The sequence below is a fragment of the Ochotona princeps genome, chromosome 2, assembly GCF_030435755.1.
Source record: "Ochotona princeps isolate mOchPri1 chromosome 2, mOchPri1.hap1, whole genome shotgun sequence".
In the NCBI taxonomy this organism is placed as follows: Eukaryota; Metazoa; Chordata; class Mammalia; order Lagomorpha; family Ochotonidae; genus Ochotona; species Ochotona princeps.
The window spans coordinates 9,745,090-9,767,917 of record NC_080833.1 but is presented as its reverse complement, the minus strand read 5'-3'; the positions used below and the strand labels follow the sequence as shown (position 1 = coordinate 9,767,917).

At 60.0% G+C, this 22,828-nt stretch overlaps 3 protein-coding genes across 6 annotated transcripts in view; all 3 read right to left on the bottom strand.

Moving 5' to 3' along the window:
* Window positions 1–8,053: 8,053 nt before the first annotated feature.
* TMEM82 (transmembrane protein 82) lies at window positions 8,054–11,218 on the bottom strand. Its single transcript, XM_004592438.2, has 6 exons — window positions 11,063–11,218; window positions 10,863–10,935; window positions 10,592–10,766; window positions 9,636–10,056; window positions 8,694–8,881; window positions 8,054–8,400 (listed from the first exon to the last, which is right to left on the bottom strand). The coding sequence occupies exons 1-6, from the start codon at window positions 11,148–11,150 to the stop codon at window positions 8,311–8,313; spliced, it is 1,035 nt and encodes a 344-aa protein (XP_004592495.2). The 5' UTR covers window positions 11,151–11,218; the 3' UTR covers window positions 8,054–8,310.
* A 1,638-nt stretch (window positions 11,219–12,856) lies between these two features.
* Window positions 12,857–15,272, bottom strand: SLC25A34 (solute carrier family 25 member 34). The gene is made up of 5 exons (XM_004592439.3): window positions 14,675–15,272; window positions 14,138–14,203; window positions 13,887–14,039; window positions 13,537–13,671; window positions 12,857–13,217 (listed from the first exon to the last, which is right to left on the bottom strand). The coding sequence occupies exons 1-5, from the start codon at window positions 15,050–15,052 to the stop codon at window positions 13,035–13,037; spliced, it is 915 nt and encodes a 304-aa protein (XP_004592496.3). The 5' UTR covers window positions 15,053–15,272; the 3' UTR covers window positions 12,857–13,034.
* A 3,419-nt stretch (window positions 15,273–18,691) lies between these two features.
* Window positions 18,692–22,828, bottom strand: part of PLEKHM2 (pleckstrin homology and RUN domain containing M2) — a 41,974-nt gene continuing 37,837 nt past the window's right edge. For 3 of the 4 annotated variants that reach the window (XM_058675595.1, XM_058675599.1, XM_058675604.1), the window contains 8 exons: window positions 22,584–22,672; window positions 21,943–22,075; window positions 21,503–21,693; window positions 21,142–21,207; window positions 20,525–20,684; window positions 20,152–20,331; window positions 19,962–20,078; window positions 18,692–19,573 (listed from right to left, as the gene is read on the bottom strand). In XM_058675595.1, coding sequence (XP_058531578.1) covers window positions 19,436–19,573; window positions 19,962–20,078; window positions 20,152–20,331; window positions 20,525–20,684; window positions 21,142–21,207; window positions 21,503–21,693; window positions 21,943–22,075; window positions 22,584–22,672 — 1,074 coding nt within the window. In that variant the 3' untranslated portion in view covers window positions 18,692–19,435. Of the gene's footprint in view, window positions 19,574–19,961; window positions 20,079–20,151; window positions 20,332–20,524; window positions 20,685–21,141; window positions 21,208–21,502; window positions 21,694–21,942; window positions 22,076–22,583; window positions 22,673–22,828 lie in introns of those variants that run through there. The other variant, XR_009246905.1, reaches the window with a different exon arrangement.

Below are 22,828 nucleotides of genomic sequence, written 5' to 3'. Positions count from 1 at the left end.
CTGTCCATTTGGAATCACTGCCTGTCTGGATCCCTTCAGCCCTGGGCAGGTGGACCCCAGTATCCTGCCCCCCCACCTCACGGCCTCCCCTGGGGTCTGCAGCCTGGTTGCCCTCTCTCCATCTCCCCTAACCCCCAACCTGGAATCTATCCAACACTGAGGGGGCTGAGGGGGCGGGGCCGCAGAGCCAAGCCCTGGGGCTGGGACAGGGGGCTGGGGCTAGACAGTGCCTGGATGCCGCTCCTGTTCCGGGATGGGCCTTTCTGGTCCCTGGAGGCCTCAGGGACATTGCTGGTAAAGGAATCTGGGTCTGATTCAGAGACAAACAGATTGTTCGTTTGATTAAAGCCACAATGGCGGCCGGGAGGGGCCCACCACTGCAGGGGAGGTGTGGCAGCCCGCTGAGGTCTGGCTCTCCCCCACAGCTCCCAGGGCAGCGCTGGGGGGTCCCAAGGTGAGGAGAAGAGGGCCTGGCCCCTCTGTGTCCTCGCCTTTTCTGCCCTTCAACCCTGGTCCCCCACCCTTTGGGGCCCTGCTGCTGGCAGGCTGTGCTTATAGGATCTGCCCACCGGCCTTCCCCACACACATACACCCTGGACACCAGGATAGGGGGTGCCAGCTTCACAGCCCCCTGCCCAGAGCCAAGTGGACAGAGCTGGGTTCCCAGCACAAATGCTCCCAACCCCCCACCCTCACCCTGTGCCACCCTGCAAGGACACGGAAGCCAGGGCTCAGGATGGCCGTAAAGCAGGCTGCCCCTGACCAGGTCCAGACTTGGTAGTGGTACTCGCCAACACACACACACACACACACACACACACACACACACACACACACACTGTGCTGCTGCGTTGTTTGAAGAAAACACCAGGAGACAGAGAGGGAGGCCCTGGGTACCAGAGCCGGGAGGTCTGCCGGGAAGAGGCACACTTCTGGCCAGGAAGTGGCCAGAACACTTCTACCCCGCACACCTCTGTCAATGTCCCTGAGCCCCTCTCTGCTTTGGTGGGTGCCTTGGTTACCCTGGCACAGTCTAGGGCTCCCTGGGTCTCCCCACCTCTGGAGCCCTTGGCTCAGGCCACCTTGGGGGCATTCTAAGAGGGATGGGGGAGGTTTTATGGGCACCACTCACCTGGCTCCAGTGTGCTGACTGCCTGTCTCCTGCTGCCAGGCGGAGAGGACTATCCTGGCCCTGAGTCTCCCATACCAGCCTTGGTGTCGCTGTCATCGATAGGCAGGTGCCAAACTTCCTGCAATGGAAACCCAGGAAGTGTGCTGGCCCAGAACACACGCCCTTTGTCTGGCAGCTCGGAGGCCCCACTCCCCTGTCTGTCTCTGCCTGGCTCCGACCCACAGGGTCAGCAGCCCTCTCAGGTGGCCCCACAGGACAGAGGCTCCATCTGAGAACCCAGATGGTGGGAAAGGGGTGTGAGAGGGGCCAAGGTCCAGGGTAGTGGGGGGAGCCTGCTGCTGCTGCTGCCCAGGGAGGATTTGTGCCCATGCTTGTTGGGCACCTGTTATGTGCAAGTCAAGCGTGGGTGCAGGGCTCTCAGAAACCAAGTTAGTGTCTCCACAGAACGTGGGGGCAGGGGCGGGTGTTAGCAGAGCAGGATAACTTTAGCAGCCATTCGTGATGAGGTGCTCAGGAGTGAAGATGGATTTGGAGAGACTTGTGCAAGGATGACCTTGAAGCTGACCAGTGGGGGCAGCCGGGGAGGAAGAAGCGGCAGCAGTTCGGGCTGTGCGGTCAGACTTGAACTTCATTTTCAGCTCCCCCCGCCCCCCTCCCCGGTCCAGTTGTGACCCTGATGGAGTTCCTTCGGCTCCCCGGGGTTGTCACCTCACCTGCCACACAGGTACTGGAGCCCCCACCCCAAGAAAGGGACCCTGCCCTGTTGAACGATGCCAAAATGAAACCCCGAAGCCTATGTAATCTAGGAGGAAGAAGGAAGTGCTGGACTCCTGGTTCTACCACCAGCACCTGGCAGGGGCCTTGTGGCCGTTGTGAATGTAGCGGGCACTCTACGTGGTCACACAGTAGCTTCGCCACTCACTTGGGTCGGGTCTGCTTCTTCTCCCCGTGAGGCCACGGATGCTACCCAGGCGATCACTCACATCTCATCCCCCTCACCTCCAAATACCACTGCATCTACAAATTAGGGCTCCCAATTGGGAGCTTTGTGGGGACCCACACAAAGCCCAGCAGGAGGCTTCTACTGCAGAGATGTGGGGGACATGGGAACTGAAAGGGCCGCTCCAAGTCTGGCCCATGGCCAGTGTTAGCGGTGGTCATTTTCAAGCTATGCTCACCTGGCTTCTAGAATATTCTGCTCCCAGCCTCCACTTTCCCTCCGGGTACAGTTGGGCTGAATGGGATGACTGTGTCTTCCTCCCTGGGGGTCATGCCCTATTCCTTAGGGGGCTCCCTGAACCCTAGTCCCTCCCCCAGCCCCATCCATGGTGGGTACAGACACAGCAGAGGGAAGCATCATGCAGCTGCTCTGTCCTTGGCAGGCTCTGGTCCAGCCAACGCAGGGCAGAACCACTAGGAATTGCCCCAACGTGCAGCTGCGTTGTGCAGGGGTGACAGCTGGGGGTTCACTCCTGGGTAAACACCCTCAGCAGACTCCTGGGCCTCCTGGCCCTCCCTCATCCTTCCTGAGTACCTGAGGTGGGTAGAGCCCCACGCCAGGAGCTGGTGTGTGTGTGTATGTATACATGTATGTGTGTGTGTGTTGTGTATACAGCAGCACAGACAAAGGGACTGCCCATATGTGCTGGGGCAAACACAGCTGTGAGCGGCATCAGTGTCTGTCCAGCTTGGGCTTCAATGTCCCCTGGCTACCCAGTGAGAGTTGTCCCGCCCTTGCAGGGGTGAATGTGGGCACAGTTGCCAGGCACATAGCAGGTGTTCAGAGATGATTCCTCCACACTCCTCAGCTCACAGGGGATGTGGCTTAGGGATCGACTACCAACGTGCTGAATCAGAGCAGAAGGCAGGTACCTGGGCGTGCGACAGAGTCTGAAGGCACTCCCAGGATCCAGCCACGCAGCAGCCTGTACTTTGTTCCTGACGCAGATGCAGGAACCTAGCCTCTGTTTGGGGACCTTCACTTTTGCTCCCAATGCCAGGGGTCCAGGTAGGAATGCCACAATGCCCTGAGTACAGGGATATGTATGCAACCCAGGTCTGGCCAATCACATAGCAACTCTCAGGTCTCTTCCATCGGCCTGTGCCTGGATGGATTTGGAAACAGGCAGTATTTTTCCAGTGGGCTTGTTGGCTGGCAGGCTACAAGCTGGACATGATATTTTTGCCATCACTAAGATCAACATAATGGACAGCAGAGCAAAGAGACAGAGGAGAGAGAACTAATCCTGTTACTTTATTTCTATTTATTTAAAAAAATTATTTATTTTCATTGGAAAGGCAGACCAGATTTATAGAGAAAAGGAGAGACAAAGATCTATCCACTGGTTCACTCCCCAGATGCCGCAACAGCTGGGGCTGAGCCAATCCAAAGTCAGGAGCCAGGAGGCTCTTCTGGGTCTTTCACGTGAGTGCAGGGTCCCAAAGACTTGGGCCATTCTCTCCTGCTTTCCCAGGCCGCAAGCAAGGAGCTGATTGGGAAGTGGAGCAGTTGGGGCATGAACCAGCGCCCATGGGGATGCTGCTGCGTGGAGGATTGAGTAGTGCGCTAGGCCCCACAGCAGTCTTTCTTACTTTTCCTTTCATCTTTAAAAAAAATTCCCCCATTTAAAGAGTACAGTCCACGTCTTTATGGTATATTAGTCTCGAAATGCCATAGTGTTTTCAAAACAGGTTTATTTATGTATTTATTTGAAAGGCTGAGAGTTCATCCATCCACTGGTTCACTCCTCAATGGTTGCACCAGCCAGGGCTGGGCCAGACCCTAGCCAGGAGCCAGGAGCTTGGCTCTGGTCTCCCACATGGGCAACAGGAAAGCCAAGCGTCTGAGCCATCAGCTGGATTGGAGGCATGAAGTAGCTGGGACTTGACCAGGAAACCTTACAGGGGATGAGGAGAAGTCCCAGGCTGCTGCACCACAACACCAACCCCCATGTTTCTTAGTGAAACCACCAGGGTTTTATGGGCAATGTAGTACAAGCTTATCACTTCCCAAGGCCCCACCTTTAGAACTCACAGTTAAACTCTCCACCCTTCACGCACAAACCATTAACTATTAACAGGAGACGTTGGGGCTCACACTCCTAACTCCTGGGTCTTTGGGGGACCCCTCCAAGCCAATATGGAAACCAGAACCCTTCTCTATTGTCTTGTTCAATCCTGGGAAAATCGAGGCATGGTGAGTCACATCTGACAGAAAATGAGCTTCATCCAGGCCGTGCTGGTCAGAAAGCATTTCAAAACCAAAGAGAAACTGACCAGGTCACAGGGTGTCCCCACTCTTGGGCGCCTCTCCAGCCTCAGCCGGCCACCACCTGCTAGTGACAACATCTGGGTGTTAACTCCCCCAGGGCAGAGCCTGCCTGCTCCCAAGGCCAGGCTGACTGTGACTTCAGAGTTGGTAGTGCGAACATGGGTGGCAGGAGCGGATTTGAGCCTCACGAGCCTGGCAGGGCAGCCCCTCCTCCTTGGCCTGGGCCTTGGTGGTCCTGGTGGAGTCCCAGGCAAACCTGGTGGCACTCATGTGCCAGGATGCCCAATGAGTGCCAGGATGCTGAGCTGAGCTCCTGGACCCTCACTAGCCTCACTTCTCTTTCTGAACTGCATCTGTCCCAGCGAGAGTTTCTGCCCTTGGGAGCCCCCGTCTCAGCCTCCCCAGGTGCTCCGAGCCACTGCGGTGCTAAGCCACAGTGTGGCTGGGAGCATTAAGGGTCCTGCAGCCTCCCTGACTTCCTTGTTGCAGGACCTGAGCTGGTGATTAAGTCAGTCTCAGCTTGCTCGCTGGCACCTGTAAGAGCTGGGAGTTACAGAATGTTCTAGAAGGCCAGGCACTGCCTGGAAATATTTCGATGAAGTGTTGTGGGAACCTGCACACAGAGGTGTCTCGAGAATTGGCCCAGATCTCCAAGTCGCCGGCATTCTGCTGTGCTTTCATTTCCAAATCTAAATAAGAGTTTCTTTTCCCTTTAAAGACTTAGTTATTTGAAAGGTGGAGTGACGAATGCTGGTTCATCCGCCAAATGGCCTCAATAGCCTTACAGAGCCAGGACAAAACCTGACGCACCAGCCCTGCCCTGCAGGAGCACCCTGGGCACTGGCCACCAGGACCAAGTCTCAGCCTGGGGATCCTAGAGTCCCAAGGGCCTGCTTAAAGCAGCGGTGAGCACTGGTCTGAGGGGGGCTCCTCCTCCCCCATAGCACCCACTGCTGGGTGGAGCCTGGAACTCCATTTGGTCTCCCATGGGGGTGGCAGGAGCCTAAGAACTTGAGCCATCTTCTGCTACCTCCCCAGGTTCAATAGCAAGGAACTAGACTGAAAGTGGAGCAGGAGGCCCTGCACGATGGCCTAGCGGCTAGGGTCCTCACTTTGAATGCGCCGGGATCCCATATGGGCGTCAGTTCGAATCCCGGCAGCCCAAAGCTTCCCATCCAGCTCCCTGCTTGTGGCCTGGAAAAGCAGTTGAGGATGGCCCAAGGCCTTGGGACCCTGCACCCACGTGGGAGACCCAGAAAAGCTGGCTTTGGATCAGCTCAGCACCGGCCGTTGCGGTCACTTGGGGAGTGAATCATCGGATGGAGGATCTTCCTCTCTGTCTTTCCTCGTCTCTGTATATCTGGCTTTGCAATAAAAATAAATAAATCTTTGAGAAAGAAAGAAAGAAAGAAAGAAAGAAAGCAAGCAAGCAGCTGGGACCCAAATTGGCATTCGTGTGAGATGCTGGCATTGCTGTATGCCAGCCCCAGGTTGACTTTTGCACACTACTTGTGTTCTTCTTCCTAAAGCAGGCCTTGAAATTAATTAATTAATTAATGCCAGGGTTGGCGCCACACTGTGGTGGATAGAGATGCCCATGGTGCCGGCATCTCATATGGGCGCTAGTTCTAGTCCAGGGGGCTCCATTTCTGATCCAGCTCCCTGCTAATGCACCTGGGAAAGCAGTGGAAGATGGCCAAACTGCTTGGGCCCCTGCACCCATATGGGAGACCTGGAAGAAACTCCAGGCTCCTGGTTTAGGCCTGGCATGGTCCTAGCCATTGCAGGCATCTGGGGAGCAAACCAGCAGATGGAAGCTCTCTTTCTCTCTGTTTCTGTGTGTGTAACTTTGCCTTCAAAGAAATAAATAAACCTTATAAAATAAATGAAAAAAAAAAAAATCCATCCTCCCTGCCCTGGCACCATCCCTCCTCCCTTCCCTCCCTTCCCTCTCCCCTGCCTCTCAGCCCGTGAGCCTCCCCTGACACTGCCTGCCTCCTCTCTCTTTGCCACAGGGGCTGCATCCTGCTCCTCCAAGCCTCCTTCCTCCCCCATCCAGTGTTGGCTCCCAGCAGACACTCAGGCCTGGCTTGGTAAGTGAGTGAATGAATGAATGAATGAATGGAGAGGAAGGCAGGGCACCCAAGGCACCCAGCAGTGGGTGCTATGGGGGAGGAGAAGCCCCCCTCAGACCAGTGCTCACCGCTGCTTTAAGCAGGCCCTTGGGACTCTAGGATCCCCAGGCTGAGACTTGGTCCTGGTGGCCAGTGCCCAGGGTGCTTCTGCAGGGCAGGGCTGGTGCGACTCAGCCCCTCATGGCCTCTGGGTGGAAGGTCCAGTCTCCTCCCTCTGGCTACGGAGCGGCTCATTGCCTCACTTCACAAAAATAAGCTGATAAGGAAAGAATCCTGGTGCAGCCCACGTGGTCCCCAGTTTTGTTTGGAAAATGGTCCCCATGGCCATAAAAAGGAAAGGAAAACCAGGCCCAGTCCCCTCCTGGCTGTATCCCCAGTGGGTGCCAGACTGTGTTGGGGACTGGGAGACTGGGGCACCTCCAGCAGCAGTTGGGGGCTCTGCTTAGTTTGGTGAGGGGCTGGCCCCATGCCCAGCCAGCTGCGCCATTTCCTCCCTGATCTTGAGCCTGCTTCCTGCCCTGGCAGGCTCCTAGGTTGGGGGAGGGGGCTTTTCCAGGTTTTTGCTCCCTTGCAGGCCACACCCTGGGTCAAGGGACCTGTCTGATGGTAGGGTAGGATGGGAGCAGGGTTCAGAGGTCAGGCTCGAGGTGCCTTGGGGTGATCGAGTTTAGGGGGGCTGTGCAAGAATTCCCAGCCTACCCTAGGACCCTCCAAGTACCTTCTCTAGCCTGCCTCTGCTGCCCCAAGGAAGGTCATGGGCAGCTCCTTGCCCCTTGGGGCCTCTCCTGGGCAGGGCCCTGTCTTGGCTCCTTCCAGCCTCAGATAACCAAATAGCCTGGGCTGGGGGAATGGCCAGGGGAGGCTGCGCTACACTGGCTGGGCCACAGTTTCACGAGCCCATCACTTAGCCTGCTTGGGCTACACCTGCTCCTCTCTGTGAGCGTCTGTAGCTCTAGCTCTTCCAGGAGACCCAGGCAGCAGGGAGCTGGCGAGATTCCTGAGGCAAAGGCCACCTGGACACTCCTTACTGCCTGGGTGCACCCTCGAGCAGCAACTTAAAATCTGGGAGCTTCGGATTCCACAGTATGCCCCTCTCAGGTAGAGCAGAAGTGATTTAATAACTGCCCGGGTATGGTGGCAGCTCTTCGGATGGCTCCCAGAGGGACAGTGGTAGCCTGGTACACATAGAAGAGCCAGGCCCTGTGCAGGCTGAGAAGGGAAGGACCCTCCTGGTCTCAGATAAGTTGGGGTTGGGGCAGAAAGTCCTCAAGGAAGGCTGCTTGGTGCTGCCATCAGCTGCCCCCTCACGGGAGATGGCACAGAACATGGGTACCAGGCACCCAAGACTCTAAGTTGGCGTCAGACTGCACATGTCCACACCCCCTCCTGTCTGCAAGGAGCTCCATTCCCAGGGGACGAGGGCCAACCCCGAGGCATGTGTCCCCCCACTGTCCCAAGAGCTGTGTGACTCCAGCAAAACCTATTTCCCTCTTTGTGCATGATTGGAGACTCAGGCCAAATGATCACATTTATTACTTGCAGAATGGAGGTTGGCTGGGAAAGGGGGCACCTGGGGCTCCTGTAACTCTACTTGCTGCCTGTCCTGAGGGACTAACCCAGGGGTCTTTGAGGGTCTCTCTCCGAGGGTCTCCATCCCAAACCCTGTCTCCTGGAGCCCCAGCATCTTCCCTGTTGCTCTGTCTCTAAGCAGTGTCCCGAGGTCAAGGCCTTGCCAAGCAGCCAGACTATAAGTCCTCCAGGATGCGCGTAGGTCAGGAGGATGTAGTTTCTTGGGGCTGGGCAGGTGCAGAGGGTGGAGCCTGGCTTGGAGTTGACTTTGGTGGCCTCTGGGTTGGGAAATCCTAAAGGAAGGAGAAGACCAAAGGCTGCAGGACACAGCCTGTCCCCTGGCGGCCTCGGGCCTCCCCAGAGACCTTCCCCACAATCCCCCAGGGCCTCTGGAGTGTCAGCTGGGGTGGGAGTGCTGAGGATAGGGTGAGGATGTGGCCTCCACCTTCATGACCTTGGCCGATCCAGCCTAACCCTGGAAGAGTGGGGGAGCAGTTCTTTCTGCCCCCCAGCCCGCAGAGAGGGCACCTGGGGACTCCTAGGGCTGCTGGGGTTGAGGGTTGCACGGTCGGAGTGAGGAGCACACCTGGGCCTGGCAGAGGTCGAGCAGCGTGCGGACGCCCACCAGGCACCAGAGTTCCCCCAGCAGTGAGACCAGCACGCCCAGGAGGTCCAGCCAGCGGCCCACGGTCAGCAGCAGCACGAAGAGGCTGCCCATGCGCACCAGAACTGTCTGCACTTGGCCCTGCAGGCCCGGGCTGTGCCGTTGTTCCTCTGGGGACATAAGAGCTCGTCATGGCTGTCCCTGCATCCCAGTGTCCCATCCTCACCCCCACCTGCGGGACACCGGGCACTTCTGTCTCCTCCTCCCACGGTCCCCTCGGATCTGAGTATGACAGTGGACCTGCTTCCTCCACGTCCCAGGACTCCACAGCTGAGCATCCCCCACTCCGTCCCGCTGCCTCTCCCTGCTTCCTGCCACTTCCACTCTGCTCCTGGCTTCTTGGCCTAAAGTCCCTGCCCACTGCCCAGCTGAAGGGACCTTCTTAACACGTCAGCTCCGCGTGGGACTGCCCGCTGCCTTTGCATTGCAGTCCACACTCCGAGCTTGGCCCCGAGAGCCTGCCCCCTACTCTCCACCCCAGCCTTGCCTGGTCTCTCACTTACTCCCCCTGGGTCCCTCTCCATAGCCATCCCAGCGGTCTTCCTGGTCCTAGGACACGCTAGGCTCACACCCACCCCAGGGCCTTTGCACAGCCTTCCTCCCAGCCTAGGTTGCCCTTCCTGCTGCTGCCGCCCCATCCCAACTCTACAGCCAGGAACAACCCCTAGAGCCCCTCTTCCTCTGCTCCCGCCTGCAACCTGCTCAGCCTGATGAGGCCATGATCCTGGCCCTGGAGCTCTAGAGGTGGGCTCAGCATTTGGGCATAGGCTGTACCCCAGACCTGCCCTCTGGGAGGCTGCATCTTCCTGGGCCTGGGACATAATGGTGGCTGAGAGGGCCCACCCCCCGCCAGCGAGGCCTCACCCTGCATGTAAATGACCAGCAGTGTGTAGCAGATGGTGAGTGGCATCCAGAAACGCATGGCCTCCGAGGTGGTCAAAAAGTCCTGGTTGATGAGAGCCACCGCCGCCATGTTGCCCACTGCGAAGGCCATGGTCAGGGCACGGCCCAGCAGCCAGGGGAGGCCGTGGGCACCTGCCAGCAGACCCAGGCAGATGCCGCAGGAGCGCTGGCCGCTGTGCAGCTCGTAGAGGCGGCAGACATGGCGGCGGAGGCACCGGGCACCCGAGGCGAGCAGCGTGGCCAGGCCGAGGCCCAGCAGCAGGTTGAGCGTGCGGTGAGGAGAGCCCTCGTGCAGGAAGCTCAGGCTGCAGGTGAGCCCGCAGCCCAGCGAGTACTGGCACAGCAGGAACAGCAGCAGCCTGTCCTTGGCATCTTGTGGGCCCTGTGCAGGGAGGGGGGCGCAGGAGGGCCTGCCAGGGCTGTCACGTGGAAGGGGGAGGGGAGAGGCCCCAGGGGAGGGTGCCTAGTGACCAGCCTAAGCACTAGGGGTCCCAGTGCTTGGCTCAAGGGCTGGGGGTACCAAGCCTGGAAGGTTGGGACTCAGGGCCCACTTGCAGCCCCTGCTGCCTGTGGATCTTGGAGCCTCAGTTTCGCCATCTGTATAAAAGGTGTCATGGCTGACCTTCATCCTGGCCCGCTGTGGGGCTTCCACACGGTGATGCCTTCCAAGTGTCTAGCATGGGGTCTGGCATTTGGCCAGCTCCGTGCACCTGTACTTGGCACTGGGGTTGGATCTCCCATATCCCCCAGCCCCAGCAGTGTGGACCCCAGGACCCCAGGGTGCAAACTGCAGCTTTCCTTCTCCATGGCACAGAGAGGGGGCTCTAGGGGCAGGACCCAGCCTCCCCTGCTCTCAGTGGGGAAGCTGGGGCTCAGGGCCAGGGAATGACTCCCAGCAACGCGCCTGATAGCCTCACCTTGCCCAGGGCTAGCAGCGTGGATACAGCACGGAGGGAGAACTCGAGTACCACCAGGGAGGCCACCCGGACCCCCACGACAGCCAGGAACAGGGCCAGCCCTGCCATATGCACCGTTTCCAGCAAGGCCCACTGGGCCTGCAGCCGCTCCTTCTGGTGTCGCCACGCGGCATCACTGCGGGGCCAGGCAGGACGTGGGTAGAAGGCACGGGTGGTGTCACCCAGAGGCCTGGCAAGGGGCTCCGGTGGGACGCGGGTGTGGGCAACTCACTTGACACAGCCCAGGAAGAAGTAGACCTTCAGGAGGTTGCTCAGGATGGAGACCCCACAGGCCCCGATGAGGCCTGGGCAGGCGGGTGGGGGGCAGCAGGTGCAGGGTGTTAGGCCGGAGACCCGCGTGGGGGTGGGTCCACCCAGCCCTGCCCACAGGGGCGGAGCTGAGGCTGCATGGGGAGGAGGAGGGGCTCTCACCTTGCAGGAAGCTGTCGAGGAGGCTGGAGCCCCACTCGAGGGAGGGGAGACCGGGGAGCCAGGAGGGGAGGGCGGGCAGGGAGAACATGGCAGCCCCGGGATTCTTCTGGCCAGGTCTGCGCAAGGCCACGCTGACGTCATGGGGCAAAGGTGTCTGTGGAGAGGTGGGGAGGAGATAGGAAGGGGTCAAAGGACCCGGGGAGGGGAGGGGAGAGGAGGGAAAGACAGGCCAAGGACTTAACCCTTCCAGGCTGTGGAAAGGGACAGCCACCCCCCCCCCCGCCCCGTGTACTGTATTTGGGCACCCCAGTGGAGGGGTTTTAGGGGCTGAGCTTGGGTCTCTGTCCCTTGCTGGTCTGGGGGCCGCCTGAGCCATGTCTTCCTGGAGCCGCTCGTCTGGGTCCTGCCCACTCTTATTCTGCAGTGTGGGCCCCGCCCTGAGCCCCTGGTCGATCCCCGAAACAGCACACCTTCAGGCTCTGACACCACATCCGAGGTCTGGCCACGCCCCCTTTTAACCCCGCCCCGCTTAGGCTACGCCCCGGATACCCGCCCCTCTGCGTTCCGCCCTGGCCCCGCCTCTCTAAACCCCGCCCCTGATGGGCTCCTCCCCAAGACACGCCCCCGCTGGGCCCCGCCCCTCCGGAGACCCGCCCTGGCCTCCGTCCCTCTGTGCTCGGCACCTGCCGGTGGGCTCCTTTCCCAACTGCTGCCTGGAGCGGCTAGTCTTGCTGTTCCCTCCTGTGTCCACTAGGTGGCAGGCCTCACCTGGGTCAGCAGGGGCGAGACTCTCCCACTTGCTGGAAAACGGGGAAAGCCGGGAGGGAGCCAGGAGTGGAGGGGTAAATGAGACCGCCACCGATGATTGATGGAAGTAAAGTATAAAACTTTATTGTTTCGGGCCCGGAGGCGTGGCCTAGCGGCTAAAGTCCTCGCCTTGAACGCCCCGGGATCCCATATGGGTGCTGGTTCTAATCCCAGCGGTCCCGCTTCCCATCCAGCTCCCTGCTTGTGGCCTGGAAGGGTAGTCGAAGACAAAGCCTTGGAACTCTGCACCCAGGTGGGAGACCCCCAAAGAAGCTCCTGGCTTCGGATGGGCTCAGCTCCGGCCATTGCAGTCGCTTGAAAAGTGAATCACCAGACAGATCCTCTCTGTCTGTATATCTGCCTTTCCAACCAAAATAAAATAAATCTTCAAAAAACATATATATGAAACTTTATTATTTCGGAGTGTGCAGGAGCGAGTGGGTCTGGGAGCAGCTCTTCATGGACCTGGGGTGTGGTGGGGAGGGCTCTGTGGCTGCTGGGTTGGGGCCAGACCTGTGCCTTCCAGCTGCTGCTGCCCGCCCTAGGTAGGAAGGTCAGAGCAGGCCTTCGAGGTCACCGAGGTCACCCGGAGCGAGAATGTGGCTGCTTCTGGGAATAGAGCCTAAGGCCTGGGCCTGCTGCCCGCCCTGCCCTGCAGCTCGCCAGTTTGGGGGCAGACACACAAGGAGGGGGGCGGAACCTGAAGTCCAGGACAACTGCCGCCAGGGCGTTCCAGCACCCGGGGCCTCCCCACACAGGCAGGAACCCCTGAAGGACCGTGCACCCCTCAGGCCTGGCCTAGCATGGTCCTTGCCTAGGGAACAGGGTGAGGTCGGCCTGAACTGAACACAGCTCAGCCTCAGCTCAAGGCATGGAGTGAGGCATTGTCTTGTTGGAGCACCAGCCTGGCAGGGGCCTCTGTGTCATTTCTTCTGAATGATGCTGGTGCCCAGGGCAGTGACTCCAACCGTGGGCGAGGCTCTGGGTGCGGCAATCCAGGGCAGAGCAGGCGATAATTAGGAGTGAACACCCTGGGCCTGGGTGGGCCTGCTGCTGGGGGTGGGGCACAGGAGGGGGTGCTGGGCCTATGGCCAGCTCCAGGACAGCCAGTCCTGCCAGCCCAAGCAGTCACTTTGGAACACATGCTCGGGGGGCGAGGTGCCACCTAAGCCTGCTGGTGCTGAGCCTGCCGGACAGCCTTGCGAAGCTCGTCCCAGAAGAGCATACTGAGAATGGTGTGGGGGCCCAGGCGCAAGTAGGCAGGACCCAGTCCCTTGTAGAGTGCCAGGGGGCCCTCGAACCGCCAGATCTTCAGCAGGCAGTCAGTGAGGCCCCGATACAGCTGACCCTGGAGACGGATGGGTGCGGGTCACTGCCAAGATGCAGGGATGCCAGCATAGTCCCACCTGCCGTTGGGCCTCTTCCTCCAGGCAGCCACAGCCCCATACCAGGCATGGCCGGTGGCAGACAGGATGGGGAACACCCTAGGGGGTGGGGGTGGTTGGCATTGGACCCCTCTGAGCTGAAGTCTCTTCTTTGGGAAAGGGAAGGGGGCAGTGAGGAGCAGATACAATCCCCGTGCACAGGCAAAGCAGCTCAACTCATGGGTGGGTGTGCGTGCGCCGTGGGAAGGAGTCCAGTCGGCCCCCACTCCCACTCCTGCTCACCCTGCAAGCTCCGTCCACCGGCTGGTTGTATAGCCGCGTGCTGACCACGTCAAAGGGGGTCATGACGACCACCACAGCCACACTGCTGATCATGCCCCCTGCCAGGGCCACCAGCCAGCTGTCCTCCGGGAGCCACTGTGGGGATGGCAGAGCCCACTGACACACGTGCTGCCTTTCTGGCCCCCAACACACAGAAGGCTGCAGAGGCTGGGGGAACCCCAACTCCACTGCCACCCTGAGCCCCCTCATTCCTTCAGGCTGCTGGCTGACCCTAGCCCAGCAACCCCTGTCTGTCACTACCCCGCATGGATGGGGGCAGGTAAACCTCCTCATTCCTGCCTCCCTCTCACCTGTCGCTCTTGTACCCAGGTCTTGGCAGAGGTGAAGGTGGCCAGCTGGGCGGCCGAGCCCACCATGACACGGGGCACGGCCCCACCCACGCCCCGCCACAGCCCCAGCAGGCCTTGTTGCCGCCAGATGGTCTCCAGGGCACCCAGGACGCTCTGTGTTGGAGGGAGGGACAGGACGCAGGGTCAGCCAGGGAGTTCTGTTAGCCAGCTAGCCAGCCTGGCTCAGGAGGTTCAGGGGAGGAGGTGCCTACCTGGTGATGGTGCTGGTGCCCTACGGCCATGGCAGCTACCGTTTGGGCCTGCAACTGCGTTTTCACCTGCGAGGACACAGCAGGTGACGGGCTGGGGCTGAAGACTGGGCAGGCAGAGCCTGTTGAGGGCTTTCCGTGGGACCCCACACCGGGGACCAGACTGGGGGTGGGGATCTAGACTGAACAGGGCCCCAAGTCGGCCACCTGTTGCATGGCCTTGAGGATAAGGTGAGCTGGCAAAAAGCAGGACACCTGCCCAGGACCCTGTGGCAATGCCCAGTGGGATCTCCCAGGAGACAAACACCCCCGCCCCGGGGAAGAAGTGAGCAAGCTAGGATTAGTGTTAGCTCCTCTCTGCCACCCTCTATTCCCCCTCCCCTGCCACAGGAGCAGCGGAGCAGGGACCCCAATGGAGTAGGGTCAGGGCAAGGCCGCCTGCCCTGGGCTAAGGGGGCAGATTCCAGGCCCCACCCGCTTGCCCGACTTGACCACAGTGTCCCCGGGGGAACTGGCTGGGGTTAGGGGCAATGCACTCACCAGGTAAGCGGGGCTCCCCACGAAGGCTCCCAGAGCCCCAGCCAGAGCCCCAGCGACCACGGTGCCACCTGGCTGCTGGGTGAGGCCAGCCTGGCAAGCCAAGCTGTAGCAGTAGAAACGGACACCATTCATGAGGCCCTGGTAGAGGAGACCAGCGACCAGCCCTTTCTGCAGGCCCCGCAGGCCATCTGCATGGGCTACTGCGGCCACGGCAGCCACCAAGCCCCGGTAGGGTCTTGGGTAGGTGCCCCGGGCCTGCAGCTCCCCCTGCAGCTGTAGCCTCGTCTTCACCACTTCCAGGGGATTGGTGAAGATGCAAGCCAGACAGCAGGCTGAAGCACCCAACACCAGATCCACAGCTGGGGGCACTGCCTCCATGGATTCGGTGCCAGGGGTTGGCTATGCCCAGGTCAAGGGCATGACGCAGTCCCTGGGGCGGTGGCGTTTAGGCTCTCTGCACCTGCTTAGGGTCACAGGACAGACGATCCAGGAGTCCCTGGGGCGATTCCAGAGGGCTGGGGTCCTAATGTGACAGGCCCTCGGCAGCCTGCAGTGCCCTGGTCAGGCTTGAAAATCCATTTGCTCAGCTCAGCCGTGGCCAGTCCTGGAGCCTGGGCCACGCCACACCCCTGCTGGCTCTGCTCAATCCCAGCTGCCTCGGGCGGGGGCGGGCCTGGACCCTGGGATCTGGGCGAAAGGTCACTCGGTGCTGGAGGGAGAGTGGGGGCAGGGGAAGGTCCCTGCCCTTCCTGCTCCCTCTGGCTCAGAATGTGCCTCTCCAGCTCAGGGTCCTGGCCTCAGGAGGCCCCTGGCACAGCGGACAAGGAAAACTCAGCAACCGCTCTCCCGCCACCCGTTCCAGGCCTCAGTCTTCCAATCTGGCCCCTACAGTCTATCGTCTACCGTCCCACTGGCAGGAGCCTCGGGGTCCAACTTGACTCCACCTCTGGGAGGTACCTTCTTGATACTTATGGGCAAAGCTTTGGGTGCAAAGTCCTGTGTGGGAATCTCAAAGCTGTTTGACAGCAAAATAAATGTTATCTTCCAATTTCACTTTTCAACAGTTTTTGAAGGTCCCTCATTGCATTAAAGCTTTATTTCTTTGAAAAGCAAAGTTGCAGTGAGGATCTTCCAACTGCTGATACACTCTCTAAATGGGGCCTAGCATGATGGCTCAGTGGCTAAGTCATTGCCTTGCACGCGCCAGGATCCCACGGGCACCAGTTTATGTTCTGGTTGCTCCACTTCCCATCCAGCTCCTTGTTTGTGGCCTGGGAAAGCAGTCGAGGATGGCCCAAAGCCTCAGGACCCTGCGCCCATATGGGAGACCTATTCCTGGTTTCAGTTTGGCTCAACTCCAGCCACTGTAACAACATGAGACATGAACCAGTCGATGGAACTTTTTTTTAAAAAGATTCATTTATTTTGGAAAGGCAGATATACAGAGAGGAGGAGACAGAGAGGAAAATCTTCCATCCAATGGTTCACTCTCCAAGCAGCAACTGAGCCAATCCAAAGCCAGGAGCCTCTTCCAGGTCTCCCACATGGGTGCAGGATCCCAAAGCTTTGGGCCATCCTCGACTGCTTTCCAAGGCTACAAGCAGGTAGCTGGATGGAATTGGAACCGTTGGGATTAGAACCGGCGCCCATAGGGGATCCTGGTGCGTTCAAGGCGAAGATTTTATTGTTTTTTAAAGACTTATTTTATTTTTATCGCAAAGTCAGATATACAGAAAGAAGGAAAGACAGAGAGGAAGATTTTCCATCCACTGATTCACTCCCCAAGTGACCGCAACGGCCGGTGCTGCGCCGATCCAAAGCCAGGAGTCAGGAACTTCTTCCAGATCTGCCATGCGGGTACAGGGACCCAAGGCTTTGGGCCATCCTTGACTGTTTTCCCAGGCCACAAGCAGGGAACTGGATGGGAAGCGGGGCTGCCAGGATTAGAACCAGAAAAAAAATGGTGGGCCCTGCATGGTAGCCTAGTGGCTTGAGTCCTCGCCTTGCACGTGCCGGGATCATATGGGCCCCAGTTCTTTTTTTTTTTAAAGATTTATTTATTTTATTACAAAGTCAGATATACACAGAGGAGGAGAGACAGAGAGGAAGATCTTCCGTCCGATGATACACTCCCCAAGTGAGCCACAACAGCCGGTGCAAGCCAATCTGAAGCCGGGAACCTGGAACCTCTTCTGGGTCTCCCACGCGGGTGCAGGGTCCCAAGTGTTTGGGCCGTCCTCAACTGCTTTCCCAGGCCACAAGCAGGGAGCTGGATGGGAAGTGGAACTGCCGGAATTAGAACCAGTGTCCATAGGGGATCCCGGGGCGTTCAAGGCGAGGACTTTAGGTGCTAGGCCACGCCGCCGGGCCCATGGGCGCCAGTTCTAATCCTGGCTGCTTCACTTCCCATTCAGCTTCCTACTTGTGTAGCCTGGGAAAGCAGTCGAGGATGGCTCAAAGCCTTGGGACCCTCCACCTGTGTGGGAGGCCCAGAAGAGGTTCCCAGCTCCTGGCTTCAAATTGGTGCACCTCCAGCTGTTGTGGCCGCTTGGAGAGTGAATCAAAGGATGGAAGATCTTCCTCTCTGTCTCTCCTCCTCTCTGGATATCTGCCTTTCCAATTTTAGAGAAAAATGGTAACCACAGCTGGGGTGGGCCAGGCACTTGGAACTTCCTCCAGGACTCCCACCAAATGCAGGGGCTCAAGCATGAGGGCCATCTTTTACTGGTTTCAAATGTGCATGAGCAGGGAGCTGGATGGGAAGTGGAGCAACTGGGAATCAAACCAGTGCCCATATGGGATGTTGCTGCTGTACGCAACAGCTTAACGTACTTTGCTACAGCATGCCACTCTCCCACCCTCCTGTGTTCTGCCATGCTGCTGTTTCCTTATGGAGAGGACCATTTTGGCCTTTTCCCTCCAAGGAGGCATCTTGCGGCTTTCTGCAATACCTCAGCACGCACAGGTCACCCCCTTGCACGCTGCGCCTGCCCTGAGGGCTGGTGGCTATTGGGCGGCCCTAGGTGTGTGATGTGGCAGGATGGAGGGCAGGGCGAGGCCTCACCACACGCCCCAGAACGGTGCCCAGTGAAGCGTTTATTTCTAGAATCTATTCATTCTCTGTCACATTGTGACTGACCACAGACAACAAGCTCCGGGCAGGGCTATGGCGCTGACTTGGCCGGGTCTCTTGGATGGGGGGGGTCTCATGCTTCCCCCTGGCCGGGCTCCTACTGCCCTGTCCTTTGAGGGCCCTGAGTGGGTAGCAGCTGAAACGAGAGCCACCGTGTCTCAAGCAGAGGCCTTTGGCTTCAGCTGCCCGGCCAGGAAGACTTACCCATCAGGCCCTCCCCACCTCCTGTGCCCTGGGATGGAGGTGGCCTGGGTGCCTGGCACTGCTGGCAAGACCAGTCTATCTGGGCTGGGCCACCACCTGCCCCTACCTTGCAAAGGCCTTTTCCAGGCCACCCCCGAGTCCAGTAAACCCAGAAGCAGAGCTGCAGCCCCAGAGACCCTGTGGCCTGGCTTGGTGGCTCCAACCACCCCTCCTCTACCACTCTAGTCCTTGGCAGCACTGAATAGCTGTAGTGGCCCTGCCATCATCCCAGCAGGTGCCAACTTGGCATCCTCGGGCTTGCCCCCCCACCAGGCAGCCCAGCAGGAGGCCAGGGGACAGCTTGGACTCTTTTGGGTTGGTCCCAAGAGCAAGTGCCCCTCTTGCCACCTTGGCTGTGGAGACTGGGGAGGAGGGGGCACTGCTACTCAGGACTGAGTGAGCAGGCAGGGGGGTGATGCTGACTAGTTCTGGTGGTACATCACGCTGGGAGCAGGAGCCAGTGGCTGCCCCTCCCCTGGCTGCTGCAGCAACCAAGAGGGAGGGCAAATACTGGGCCTCAGTGCTTACGAGTCACAGCGCACCTGTCTTGTCCCAGGTGTCAGACGTGGAGTGAATGATGGAGGAATGCTTGCAGAATGACGCCCCAACATCCCCACTTCACAGACGGCCAGGTCCACGTCTTGGCAATATAACATGTCTATTTTATTTTAAAAAACAAAACCCACACCACCTGAGCCCTTCCCAGAGAGCTCCCGATGGAGTGCCTGGGCAGCTTGGCTCCCGCCAAGCAGATGCTGGCAGGAGCTGTCACTGTGGCCTCCAGGCTGCCGGCTCTGCTCCTCGCCAGCCCCTTCTGCCTGTTCTCTGCTCTTCATCCCTGGGTTCTGTGGGCACTGCCAGGCTGGAGGAGGCAGGGGCAGGGCCATGGGCATGCAGGGCTGCCTGGCAGCCTGGGGGGCAGCCCTGCCATAGCCCCAGGCTCCGGCAGGGTGGCAGCTGTGCACGGGGCTGGGCCAGTGAGCAGGGCACATGCAGTCTCACGTGTTCTGGCCTCCCCGCAAGGCCGGGAGTCTTCAGAGACACATCAGTTTGGCTGGGCCCCAGGCGCCTCTGAGCCTCTGCAGGCGTCCTGATCCAGGAAGGACAGGGTGCCTGCACCGCCAGGCCTCTCTCCCCTTCCTCCCGCTGTGAGGTGGCAGCCCAGGGAGACAGCATGAAAGCCGAGAGCCCACAGGGCTCATTCTTCTGCCCAGCAACTTGCTGGACAGCATGCTCAGGGGCGCTGGGCACCCATTCCAGGTGCCCAGGACAGTCGCCAGCCCTGGGTGGACTGTCGAATGGTCTGGAGGCCTGGCTCCGAGCGGCACGCAAGCTGGCCATGACAGTGCACCTGCTGGCTGGCTACCTCCCCTTCCCACCCTGCCTCAGCACCAGGGGTCCCTGGAGGCTCGGCCGCGGCACAGGCTGTCGCTGCGCTGCCAAGTGCTGTGGATCAGGCTCAGGGCGTCCTCGAACTTCTGCTTGCTGGAGGCTTCAGGGATGGCCTTGTGGGGGAGGTCCACCTGGTGGGTGAGTGGGCAGAGTGTAAGGGCCATGGGAGCTCCTGGCTCAGCTGTGGCTGGGCCCCATGAGGCTTCCCTGCCCCTACTCAGTGCAACCCAGGACAGCCCTGGCCAAGGCTGAAGCCTAGCTTGTGCTCACAGCCCACCCATTCCAGCAGTTGGAGGCTCCAGGGGGTGCCCAGCCCTGTGGTCCTGAACCCTCGCTAGCTGGGCTGGACTCAGCCCCTCTGCATCGCATCCAGGCTTGGAGACCAGAGCTGGGGTCAGGAATTGTATCCCCTGGCTTCCCTGCTGTCCTGGGCTGGTGTGTGTGTCTCCCTGAACCGCCGTCTCACTGTTGCGTCCGGGACTCGGGTGGCAGTCCTGAGTGGCGTGGGGCAGCTGGTACCTGGTAGATAGTTCTCCAAGTGGTGCTCAGTGCAGACAGGAAGCGGTCCAGTTCTGAAGGGCAGCTCAGGTAGATGACCCAGGGCGGGGGCAGCTGCGGGCCATCCTGGGAAAACTCCTAGGGGAGGTGGCCCCGTGAGCCGGGGTGACTTTCCCCCTCTGGGGCTGCCACCCTCGCCCGCCCTGCTCACCAAGATGCAGTATTCCTTGCCCGGCTCCAGCGACACGGCACTGACGTCAGCCAGCTTGGCGGTGCCCAGGGAGCGGAAGAAGCTGGTCTGGCAATCCTCATGGCATGTGAAGATGCGGTCGTCGGTGATGACCAGGCAGCAGGGGATGCAGGGGCTGGGAGCGACCCCCTGGGGGATAACCTGCAGCCAGGTGTGTGCGGTGAGTCCTCCAGGGCTGACCAGGACTGCGTCAGCCCCTCTGGCCTCCGGCCTCCCTCAGGGGCTGCATGTGGCCTCCACCTCCGGGCTCTGTCTCTGGGCACCCCCAGATTGCTCTGTGCCTCGTGTGGGCTTCAGGAAGGGACTGGGGTGGGAGGTGGAGGGAGGCGCTCACCCCTTTGGACACGGCCTGGCAGAGGTGCTGCATCCAGTCGGCCATCTCGGCCTCGCTCTCGGCACTCAGCTCCAGGCAGGGCCGGTCGGCGAGAACGACCTGGAAGGCGTGGGGCCGATCCGTGGTGTTGGATCTCCGGCAGCCACCGCACTGCTCCCCCCTGGGCCAGAGGAGGAGGGGTGAAACGGGGCGAGGTGGCAGAGGCCAGGGCCCCTGGACAGAAGGCCTGAGCGTTGGAGGGTTCCAGAAGGCGGTGGCAGTGCCATGCGGGCTGTGTAACACCGTTTATCCCGGGAACTACCAAGGTCCTCCTGGGCCCCTACACGTGGCTGGGTGGGGGTGAGGACAGCCTGAGTGCAGCACCAGCCGCCAGCACATGTGCCTCTTCCTGCACACTGCCTCTTCTGGCCCAAGGGACTCCCCAAGGGGGTGTGTGTCGACCTCCCCCACAGGCTAGGGGTTCCCCATCGTCTCTCCCTAGTAGTCCTTAGAGCTCAGCAAGCCCAGAGCCCCAGACAGGACAGGGAGGGGTCTGCTGAGAAGCTCCAGGCTTTGACCTGCAGGCAGCAAGGCCTGGCCCTGACAGCTGCCCAGCAACCCCCATCTCCCGGACTCACCCCATGTTCACTGAGAGCAGAGGAATGACATCGGTGCGGTCTGGGTACTGGTACAGGATCCCATTGCTGTAGGGGTAAAAACCAGCAAGGGTCAAGCCCATTCTGAGGATGGGGGCCAGGTGGAGGGCAGAGTCTGGGGTCCCCTCCACTAGCTGTGGCTGTGAAAACCAGGGGGCCTCTCTGCTTCGGGACGGAGCCACAGAGCACAGCTCAGGAGGTGTATCTTTGCCTGAGGTACCCAGGGAGGGCAGAGCACTGGCATCTCCTCAACCCTGGTAGCAGGGAGGGCTCCTTCTGCAGAGCCCCTTGGCAGGGACCTGCCGCAACAGCCTAGCACCTGGAGCTGCGTGCGGGGAGCTACCTGAGAACCACGAAGCAGGTCTTCCAGTGTTCCTTGCCCAGGTAGGAGGTGCCGGCCTTGTAGTGCAGCATGCCTTCTTTGGTGATGGTGCCCTCTGGGGGTGAGCAGTGGCAGGGCATGGAAGCCAGGGACTCATCCATGGGGTCCTCCCAGTGCACAAGCCCGTAGAAGTGTACGGTGACGGTGGAGGCCTGAGGGTGTGGGCAGGAGACGAGGTGGCTGCGGGCTGCACTGGGCTATGGGTCACACAGGACCCAGTGCCAGGTATAGTTTCTGAGAGGGTCAGGGCGCCTGACCTTAGCACCCAGCCAAGAAGGGAGGCAGACAGGGGAGGGTGTGGAGTGTGAGAGCCCCCTGATCCAGGAGGATGGGAGGGGGTCGTCGGCAGCACATGACCTTAACCCCAAGGCTGGCCGTACAGTGACACCTCAGGGACTGACCTCGCACTTGGACTCCTGGGCCACGAATTTGGCCAGTGCCAGCTTCTCCATAGTGGCATCAGTGAGGACGCTGGGGTAGGGCGGCTCACGGCAGCCTTTGATCATGGCTGATTTGAGAGACATCAAGAAGAACCTGAACAGGTAGGGGGTCTGCAGTGAGTGGGCACACAGCCTCCGTGGCCAGCAGGATTCTGTCCTGAGAGCTCCTGGCCTACAGGAGTCACAGACCCTTCGGGTAAGGAATGGGCTGGAACCCGTGCTGAGGGCAGCAGTGAGGGCAGAAGTCCATGTTTACCAAGTAGTAACTGGACAAGGCCAAAGGGACACAGCAAGGGTAGACTGGACAAGGTTGGCAGGACCTGGGTGATGGGGCTTGGACGCCTCACTCTACATAAGCACGTGTGAGCCAGGTCAGCGTGGCTCCGCGCCTTCCTCACTGTTGGAAATCTCCTGCAGCCCCCTCCCCTCTGCAGGTCACAAGGGCTAAGAGCCCCAGGGCTGACTGCATGAGTCAGCAGGTCAGGACTCCCTGTTCTGCCTCTGACCAGACTGTGAGGGCCAAGGGAACAAGTGTCTCCACTTCCCGGGCCATGGCCAGCCCTCCCAATCCTGACACGGGAGGGGGCAGGAGGGTCACTCACTCAGCCAGGGCCACATCAGCTGTGTCGAGCAGAAACTGCTTCCTGCGGTTGGTGCACACCAGCTTCACCGTCTGCTGGTCAAGGCCAACCTGCCGGAAGCCATACCCTGACATGCACCTGGGGCTTCGCTCCCATCTGCCAGAGGGTAGCGTGGCCAGGGAGGGAGGAGGCACACCCGGGGGGGCACCGTGGAACAGAGCCACTGAGGCCTGGGGATTGGCCTGAGTCACAGAGGGACAGGGAGA